Source organism: Camelus ferus, chromosome 32 (genome assembly GCF_009834535.1).
Source record: "Camelus ferus isolate YT-003-E chromosome 32, BCGSAC_Cfer_1.0, whole genome shotgun sequence".
Taxonomy (NCBI): domain Eukaryota; kingdom Metazoa; phylum Chordata; class Mammalia; order Artiodactyla; family Camelidae; genus Camelus; species Camelus ferus.
This window is the reverse complement of record NC_045727.1, coordinates 18,512,396-18,522,095: the sequence shown is the minus strand read 5'-3', so window position 1 is coordinate 18,522,095 and position 9,700 is coordinate 18,512,396. Positions and strand designations below refer to the sequence as shown.

The 9,700-nt window shown below is 49.9% G+C and overlaps 1 protein-coding gene across 1 annotated transcript in view; it reads right to left on the bottom strand.

The window, feature by feature from the left end:
* MYO1H (myosin IH) overlaps window positions 1–9,700 on the bottom strand; it is a 100,402-nt gene that overhangs the window by 1,361 nt on the left and 89,341 nt on the right. The window contains exons 21-31 of the mRNA XM_032471652.1: window positions 9,119–9,195; window positions 7,609–7,677; window positions 5,815–5,899; window positions 4,527–4,686; window positions 3,854–3,937; window positions 3,041–3,134; window positions 2,781–2,836; window positions 1,846–1,981; window positions 1,374–1,444; window positions 1,119–1,216; window positions 485–584 (exon numbers count right to left, since the gene is read on the bottom strand). Of these exons, the coding sequence (XP_032327543.1) occupies window positions 485–584; window positions 1,119–1,216; window positions 1,374–1,444; window positions 1,846–1,981; window positions 2,781–2,836; window positions 3,041–3,134; window positions 3,854–3,937; window positions 4,527–4,686; window positions 5,815–5,899; window positions 7,609–7,677; window positions 9,119–9,195 (1,030 nt within the window). The remainder of the gene's footprint in view (window positions 1–484; window positions 585–1,118; window positions 1,217–1,373; window positions 1,445–1,845; window positions 1,982–2,780; window positions 2,837–3,040; window positions 3,135–3,853; window positions 3,938–4,526; window positions 4,687–5,814; window positions 5,900–7,608; window positions 7,678–9,118; window positions 9,196–9,700) is intronic.

The following is a 9,700-nucleotide window of genomic DNA, read 5'->3' as shown; positions in this document are numbered from 1 at the left end:
CCCAAACCTCTGCTCACTGGACCTGGGACCCTTATGTGAGCCCGGGCCTCACCCCCAGCTGATTACATCACGGGGCAGAGAGGGTGGTGAGACACAAACAGGTATTTTTTTTGAAGCTCGCCGGGAGTTTCCAATGTGGAGACTCGCTTGAGAACCACGTGACAGGGCATCAGGGCTTCGCCACCCAGTGAAGAGATGGGCGTTGACATTTAATACTGGGAGGAATTTACCGTCAACGTCTGGTTCACCATCCACAAAATATGGTGGGTAAACTGTTCCCCTTTTCATTCAGTGTTCATTCAGACTCCATGCCTCTAGTACCAGTTCCTTCCTGTTTTTCAATGTAGAATCAGGAGTTGAGGGAGAAATAAACTATAGAGTGTGATTCCAGTCAAGCTACAGGAGGGCTGCAATTGGTAGAATTTTAACCTATAGTCTCACCTGAAACTGCTTACCCTCTCCCTCCCAAAACACAGCCACTCACCACAGTTAACTGTCCGTTTTTATCTTTATAGATTTGTTCTTCCAGTCCAGTGTCAAAAACTATGGTGCCTTCTTTTCCAGGACCGATATAAAACTGTAAACTTAAAATACACAAAGTGATGAATTACCGACATACTCTAATTTTTTCTCCCTCAGCTTTTGGTCTGCAAAAGACATTCCCCCATGAAGCTTACTAGTTTCCAGGTCAGATTCCTGTCTTATTCCAGAGGTTTAGCGCATATCTGAGTAAGCGGAACATAACCGTTTCTGCAGCTGGGGCGGCTGCCTGGAGTTACTCTCAGATCAGCTTAGCACGTTCAGTTGCACAGGCGTCAACAGCAGAGGTGTGGCTGTCACCTCTGGCCCCGAGGTCCCCCTGTCACTGGGTTCCCTTAAGGTGAACGAGTGATCACTGACTGCATTTCTCTGGAGCTGATGTCATGGGGGTGAGGAGGGAAGAAAGTCCTTTGTCAGCCAGAGCAAGGGCACCCCACCCCTTGCTGGTAGGCAGGGCTTGTATTTCGGAGAGGGAGAGGCAGGGGTGAGACAATGAACATATTGGCATTTTCCTCGATCTGCTCATAACGAACATTTAACACCGGGTGACTTCCCGAGCTACAGAAGAAGCCACCTACCTTCCTTGAACAACATTTACAATGTTCTCCTTCTTAACCAGCATGGCGAGCTTAGTCACCGCTTCAAATATGTGTTCGCACTGCAAGACGGCATCTCCCTGAGGCGGCAAGGAGAGGCGCGGTGGTTTCAGTGGGAGCAGTTTAAAAGGAAAAAAAAAAAAGACTCTTCTACAACTGAGGTTTCCCGGAGGCAGGTAAATACGTTGGCAGCGTCTGCCTCATTTGGCCCCCAGCACCGCGGGGGCCATCAGTTACCTTTTGCTTGTTGTCTTCTGGCGAAACGTGAATGACGAAGATTCCGTTGCTGAGGCTGCTGGTAGAGACACCTGAAGACAGATCCAAAGTTAGGGGCCAGGAACTGGACAGCTGGACGTTCGTACAGAGGACAGAGGCCCGCCCGGGCGCTCCCAGCCCCACGCCTTCCCCTCCCAGCCCCACACCTTCCCCTCCCAGCTGGGCCGAGGATGGAGGGCACACCCAGCAGTCAGTGTCTGGGCTGCAAGGCTCTGTGGTTTTGAATAAGCAACAGGTCACCGTTGAAGGTGACTGACAGCTGCCCGACCTGGATGCTGGGCGTAGGTACCGTGGGCATTTACGTCAGAATACGAGGCACAGGGCTTTGTGGGCGCCCTTGGCTCAGGCCTTCCAGGGAAGGGCCGCTTCACCGCCGGTGCACCCAGGAGCTCAGTCAACCCCGTGAGTTGTCTTAGGACAGTCTGCTTCTTACCCTTGAGCGTTGAGTACTCTATTTTCTGCTTGATTTTGGCCAGTTCCACCACGTATGCCGCTTTCTGAGTGAGAATGAGTTGCCGCTGCCGGGTCTTGAAGCCTTTCCTGTCGTATTTAATGACCGGGATACCATACTGCAAGGAGGTTACCGTCACTATGCCGGGAAGCTTGCCTCACAGGGGAGGGGGCACAGCGCCGAGCTCCCCGTTACTCAGACTCCCCCAGCGCCGCTCCCAGCACCCCAACAGCGAGGGGCTCAGACAGACTGCAGCGGTGGCTCTTCTCCCCTGAGAACCCTGGCTCTGCCTGTGGCGTTGCCCTTCTCAGGAGTTGAAGGCCATGGCCACCTCCCTCTTGGGGCTGCTCTGAGCAGCCAGCAGGGATGAAGCCGCTGGTGGTGGTCAAGCTCTCACCGCCAGAGGGTGATCCAGCCCAGTCACAGGTGTCCTCCGGGGACCAAAGTGACAGCCGCCACTGGAGCCAAGGTCACCAGCTGTTGCATGCCAGGCAGCCGCCGCCGTGCACTTCGCACCATCGGCTCCTCCACCCTCCCCGTTCACAGGAGGACAGAGGCACCACGAGCCCAAGTAACCCGCCCAGGATCGCACAGCTAAGTTGCCAAGCCCACGTCGGCGCCCAGGCAACTCTGCCACGCCGCTTCCAGCAGGGAATGTTTCATGATTGAGTTTATGGCTGCATTTCACTCGATTTCATAGAAAACCAGTTGCTAGAGTGACAGATGAAGACCTTAAGAACAGCAACTGGTACCCAGAAGTCACGCGGTCCCCATAATCTTAACACCCGAAGCATCACAGCTGGGAGGCTGGCCCACCCAGGCTCGACACAGCGCACCGCTGCATTTAAACTGGGGCTCTATGTACCCTTCTTGTCAAAAGCAGACCCTGTCTCCAGCCAGGATACACACTTCCTTACCTGGATTTTCTCACTGCCGATGAGCTGAAGCACTTTGGGATTAATGTCTCCTTCATCTAGGGAGGCAACCAGAACACAGCCAGTCATCGTGACATACCACCCCCAGGCAGAAGCCACTGGCATCTGCTAGTTTCGGGACCCTGTGTGACCAAGACCTCAACCTGGGAAGCAGCTGTCGGGAAACGCTACAGGTCAACCATCTTTCTTTGACTTTGGTCAAAAAAGGGGAAGTGAGGATGTAGACGGAAGACTGGACTCACCTATCCGACTGTGGGCAAAGGGCTGGTTTAAGCTTTCTGCATATCCTTCTTTCTTTCCCCTGAATATGTCACTGGTCACCACCTTTTGCTGCATCTGGTAATTCATAATTACAAAATGGGAGTCATGAGGTTCTTTGGGACGGATGCCAAGAGGTCCACATTAGTGCTTGCTTTCCTTCTGAGTGGACGTCAGAACACATTCCTGGCTTCGGCCAAAATGCTCTAAAATTACAGTGGTAGAGACTGGACTGACACTTAGGCTTGTCTCTACCTGTACCGGCTGCCCAGAAGCGGCATTTTCAGAGTTTCAGAGAGCAGTTTCTTCTAGGTCAGAGGTCCCGTGCAGCCCACGGGCCAAACCCAGTACAGTTTGTAAGTCAGGTTTTTTGGAGCGCAGCCAAGCCATCCACCTACAGGTTGTGTCCCGGCGCCCCGCGTGCTACAACGGCAGAGTCCCTGCAGGCGGCGTGGTGTGGCCCACAAAGCCCACGATATGACCCTGTAGCTCTTTACAGAACAAGTCTGCAGACGAACATAAACAAAACCAGACCTCCAGCAGAGAAGGCGCCCTGCGTGCTCTGCAGCCCAGAGGCCATTCCAAGGGTGTTCCCATGGTAACATCGCAAGTGAGGCTACTTCTAACAGCTGTCAGTTAACGAGGGCTCTGTGCTAAGTGGTCTGCATGCATTTAATCCTCAATGAGTATAACGTAAGGGCCTCCTGTGACCCTTGACTTACAGGTGAAATGATGGGCAGGGCTGGCACCCCCCTGCCCCCACCATCCCGCCACCTGCCCACACACCGCGTCCCTACCAGGGCTTTCCTCTCGGCCGTGATCCCGCGGCAGTACTTCCGAACCAGGTTCCTCATGCACATCTTCCTGAGCAGCTCCGATGCCTGTGTGGAGAGTACACAGTTCTTACCCACCTGCCTGCCTCGCCTTGCCCGCTCCCGTCGTGGGCTGCAGCCACCACAACAGAAGCGTCGGAAGCACAGCTGAATTCAGTTTGATTTAAAGTACAGGGTTAATACTCTCTGGTCTTGTGTTCACTTTCTGCTACCGCTAAACTAGTGGTCCTTAAACTGGGATGAGTCTGAGTCACCAGGAGCTGGCCAGGAGGTCTCTAGGGATGCTGACCCAGTGGGCCCGGGTTGGGACCCAACCTTACAGCAGCCCCTTCTCTGCGCTCCAAACACAGAGGGTCCTCGGAGCATCTTTTAAGAAACACTGTTCTGGGCAGCAGTCCCTAAACCCATCTGAAAGGCCACCTCAGGGAAAGGAACCATTCAGAAGTGCTCTGCATAAACAGACCGCCAGTGGCGTTGTAATTCCAGAGAGGATGTTACGAATTCTGAGGAGTTAAACCCCTTGGGCACCACCCTCACAAGGAACTGCTTTGTGTGCGGAGGCAGCAAAAGAAATACACAAATTCAGGTCCATCGGTGCCCGAGTCCCTTGCAGCATGAGTCCTGGCGCCCTCCTCACATTTTCCAGGATGCCAGGAGGCCTCAGCCAGCTCTTGTCCAAGACGTTCTTTGGGACGTGATACTGAAGGTTCAGGATGTAATTCTTCCGCACGAACACGATGAACTCCTCGTTGTCGGGACAGAGGGGCTTGTTGCGATTGATGAATCCCGTTAGGAACCTATGCAGGAGAGAGTTTTGCTCGTTTTCTGGCCCATTTCACCACTGAGACTTGTGTTCTCTGCCCACTTGTTTGATTCAGTGGAGGCTGAAACGGTCTATGGGGCTGATTGCCCCATAGGGCCATGGGCCTGATCTGCCCCAAAGAGGTGTTTTATTTCACTCACACTGTTTTGTGTCTTGTTTTGTTTTTTGAGTAACTTGAATTCGTTGCCAACAACAACAACAACAAAAATTGGGAGGTATTACATCCAAGCCAGATCTCTACCGTTCCTTAAAAATAATCAAAAGATCTGGCAACGCTGGTCTGGCCTTTCTCCATGGCAGCAGTCAGCTAAAGTTGGAGAAGTGACTGCCCCTCTGAGGTGGATTGAGCTTTCCAGTTTGCCACAATCCCCACCCTGCCATATTGTCTTATCCCAGCTCATGGAACTCACTGTACCTGCCTGGCATCAGAAGGCATTTGACACCCCCAATGTTCACAGCAGCATTATTTACAATAGCCAAGACATGGAAGCAACCTAAATGTCCATCAACAGATGACTGGATAAAGTTGTTGTGGTCTATATATATATGATGGAATACTACTCAGCCATAAAAAGAATAAAATAATACCATTTGCAGCAACATGGATGGACCTCGAGATTATTATACTAAGAGAAAGACAAATATCATGTGATATCACTTATATGTGGAATTAAAAAGAAAATGACACAAATGAACTTACTTACAAAACAGAAGGAGACTCAGACATAGAAAGTAAACTTATGGTTACCCAAGGGGAAAGGGGTGAGGATAAACTGGGAGTCTGGAATTAGCAGATACAAATGACTATATACAGAACAGATAAACAACAGGTAGTATGTATAATGAAAAAGAGTATGTATGCATATCTGTAACTGGATCACCGTGCTGTACACCAGGAACTAACACAACATTGTAAATAGACTGTACTTCAATTTAAAAAAAGAGGAAGGGCACAGAACGGAATTCCTAAGGGTTGACGTCCTGAAGGGGTTACCTTCTGCACAAAGCTGGACCTCAGCCAAGCCCCCGACCACCCCCCCCCCCCTGCAGCACAGCACATTTAGAGACCTCTCCCCGCTAGCGTACCCGACTGAGAACTTACTTTCTTACAATCCGCACAGCCCACCTTCTCCTTTGGGCCTCCTTCCGAGCCAGGACGCCACGCCAGAGGGCTTCAAGTTTAACGGCTGAAAGAATTCACTGCTGGCATTAGAAGGTGAGCGCAATCGTGTTGAAACACCAGAGCCTTTTCCGGCATTCTTCATCCACTCCACACACACACACACAAGCGCGCGCGCGGATGCCACCGAGCGCTCCGCTCGCCCCTGAGATGGGAAGTGGATGAGAGTCATCAGTTTCCACCTGGAGGTACCCAGGTGGGCAGCTGAGCCCGGCGACAGAGGCACAGACGGGGCCGGGCAGCACCAGGGAAGCCCCGAAGTTACGCAACGGGGTCAGTTCCCCGAGGTCTTTTTGAGGGACAGGAGTGGCCCTTGATGGCAGATTAGTCTCACCCCTGTGTTCCCTCTGTCTCACCCTGTGTTTATCTAGTTCTCTGCACTAAAAAATGATACATGCAGCAACAAGGGCGGACCTGGAGATCATCTTACTAACTGAGCCAGAAAGAGAAAGAAAAATACCATATGATATCACTTGTATGTGGAATCAAAAAAAAAAAATGTAAGAAAGAAAACAAAACTTACGGCTACCAGAGTGGGGGAAGGGGGTGGGCAGGGATAAATTGGGGGTTCAGGATTTGCAGATACACACTACAATGTATAAAATAACAAGGTCCCACTGTGCACCCCATAATAGCCTGTAAGGAAAAAGAATATAAAAAGGAATATATATATATATATATACATATATAAATGAATCACTGCTGGACACCAGAAATTAATACAATAGTGTATATGGACTATAATTCAAATGTTTAAAATGGGGATACATCAGTGGAGACACAAAAATTAGGTTTCTGGCCTGTTCCTCAATTTAAAAAAATTTTTTTTGTTTTCTAATTTTTAAATGCTTTTCAGATTTTTTTTTCAGTTATTTATGATATTCAGAATGCTTTTCTTTTATTCCCCGTGGCAACACTGTTTATTACAGAAACAAACAACTGTGAACAACCCCAGTGTCCATCAGTGGAACAGCTCAGTTGTGTATACTCAGCGCACAGGGGTCAGCAAACTGCAGCCCTCAGGCCAGTCGCCCGTTTTTGTAGATAAAGTTTTATTGCAACCGAGCTGTGCCCGTTCATCTACATCTTGCCTAGAGCTAACTTCACGCCCCAACAGCGGAGCTGAGTAGCTGTGCCAGACTGTCTGACCCTTTAAGAAAGTTTGCCACCCCCTGCGAATGGTGGAAAACCATGCAGCTGTGACAATGAGTAACAATCCACATACATCTCCTGGCTGAATTTCCAAAACAAAAATGTCACAAAAGAAAAACATGCACAGTATAATTCTATGGATTTCAAAACATGCCAGCCTACAAATATATTCAGTGAGGCATCCATAGATGGTAAAATTAAAAAAAAAAAAAAAAAACAAGGAAATGATAAACGCACAGTTCAGAGGAGTGGTGTATGTGAGGGGTGGCAGGGGCTGAGAAGTCACTGGGGAGGGACAGCGGGCAGGGGCTCTGCTGTTAGTCACCTTTAAAAAAATTATCCTTTCACATGCATATATTGTGGATCAAATAGAACATGTCTGTGGGACAAATGAGGCTGTAGTGTTATCTCTGATCAGCAGAGTAAAAATGAGATGAGGTCCTGGAACCAGACCCCATGGCTGCCTCGAACCCTGGTTCCAAGGCTGGGCAGGGGGAGAGGATGCTCAAAGGGTCCTGTGCCCCCAGGTCCAAGGCCAGCGGGGGATTCCCGCTCACTTCTTACCTGCTCGTCTTTTTCTCACATATGCTTTCCTTTCTCGGCAGCCTTTGTACGTGGCTTGGATTCTCGCAACTTAAAATGAAACAAAAGTTTTGGTGAAATACCTTCCCATTGTGCAATTCTGTAGTTGTGACCTTCCCAAGGGATGTCAGCCGTGGCCCTGGGGGCGTGCAGGGGAGGGGTGACACAGGAAGCCACGGGATGTGACGGGCAGAAATCAGAGCGGGCAGGTTCCATTCAGCCTGGCTGCCAGGGCTGACCAGTAACTGGAGCTGCCTTCCCTTGCTCCCTCTTGCCTTCCCCCAGAGAAGGAACAGAGCCACCATTCAGAGGGCTCGCTGGTCCCTGGTTCTGTGCTTGGCATTGTATTGCATCTTTACCCCACTGCCCGGCCAGCACGTTTTACAAAGCGGATCACAGACCCAGGCGGTGAAGACTGGCTGGGCACGAAGCAACCACGCAACTGCTAAGCAGGAGCATGAGCGCAGGGCTGAGGACCACACACACACCCACCCTGTAGCTGCTCTGTTCTCCATGCGCCTCCTCCACACAGTGATGGGGGCCCACCACAGGCTAAGCTCCTCCAGGGTCCTGCACATCCCCTGGGAGCTGGGTAGAAATGCTGACTCAGGCCCTCCCGTGTTCAGCGCCCACCCATGAGCCAGATCCTGGTGACTGCTACCTGCTGCCAGAGGGGTCAAAAGCTGAGACCGCCAAGCACAGTGGTTATGAGCTTCAGCCCTAAAGCCAGGCTGACACAGGCTCAAACCCCAGCTCTGCTGCTTCCGAGCTGTGTGGCCTTCAGCCAGTTACCAACATCTCTGGGCCTTAGCATCCCCACATGTATACCATGAGATCATGAGTGCAAAGGCCTCAGAAGCCACCTGGCACACAGCAAGCGCTCAGATTACTCAAGCAGAGCTGGTCTCAACAGGCCAGTTGAGAGCTCGGTGGGGGAAGAAGCCTCTGTGCCCCCGTAGTTTTGATTCTTGATTTTTTACACTTTCCTCCCATCTAACTTTTCTCATTTACCATTCACAACACACATCCTGGCTGTGGGCTTTGCAGCTCCACCTTCCAACATCAGAGACTTATACAAATGAAGATTTTAAAAACCTTCATTTAAATGAAAGATGAACTTTGAGGGTTTAGGTCCTGATGCAGCACAAGAGAGTTGGATCCAAATTAGAAATGGGGCAGAACTGCAGTGTTTAAGGTTCCACGAGCATCCATGACAGCCCTCCAAATACCCACGAAGGCATAAATTCCCCTGTATTTTATAATCCCGTATCTTGTTCTGGCTTTCCAAAGCAAGTGCTTCCCTTTTTTTTTTAATTTTTTTTTTTTACTGGGGATTGAACCCAGGACCTTGTACATGCTAAGCACACTCTTTACCACTGATGCTTCCAACGTTATGTCAAACACCCATGTTTAAAATGCCTTCCTAAGCTAAGCTTGTTCATTTCACATTCTAATGAAATCAGGGCAGAAAAACAAACAAACAAAAATGTACCTAATTGGTGTTTACTAAATTCAAAGGCATCTTCAGTAGCAAACAGAGTTCTGGGAAAGCGAATGAATATTTTGGTTCTAGAAGTGGAAAAAAAAAGTCTTAATTATTAACTGATCAGTTACCATCTGTAGTGGGTGGGATAGTGTCCCCTCCCCCGCCCCACCGCCAAATTCACGTCCACTTAGATCCTCAGAATTAGGGTCTTTGCAGACATAACGAAGGTAAGGATTGAGATGGAATCATACTGAATTAGGGTGGACCCTACATCCCATGAGAGTGTTCCTGTAAGAAAGAGAAAAAGACACATAGGGGAGAAGGCCACGGGGAGACGGAGGCAGTGACTGCAATGATGCTACCACAAGCTAAGGGATGTCAGGAGCCACTAGAAGCTGGAAGAAGCAAGGAAGGATCTTCCCAGAGAGACTTCACGGGGAGCACAGCCCTACTAGACACCTAGATTTTGGCCTCCCAGCTTCCAGAACCGTGAGAAAATAAATTCCCATTGTTTTAAACCAGCCGTTCTGTGGTTAATTCATTATGCAGTCCTGGGAAATTAATACTCCATCTTAAACCAAAGTTACT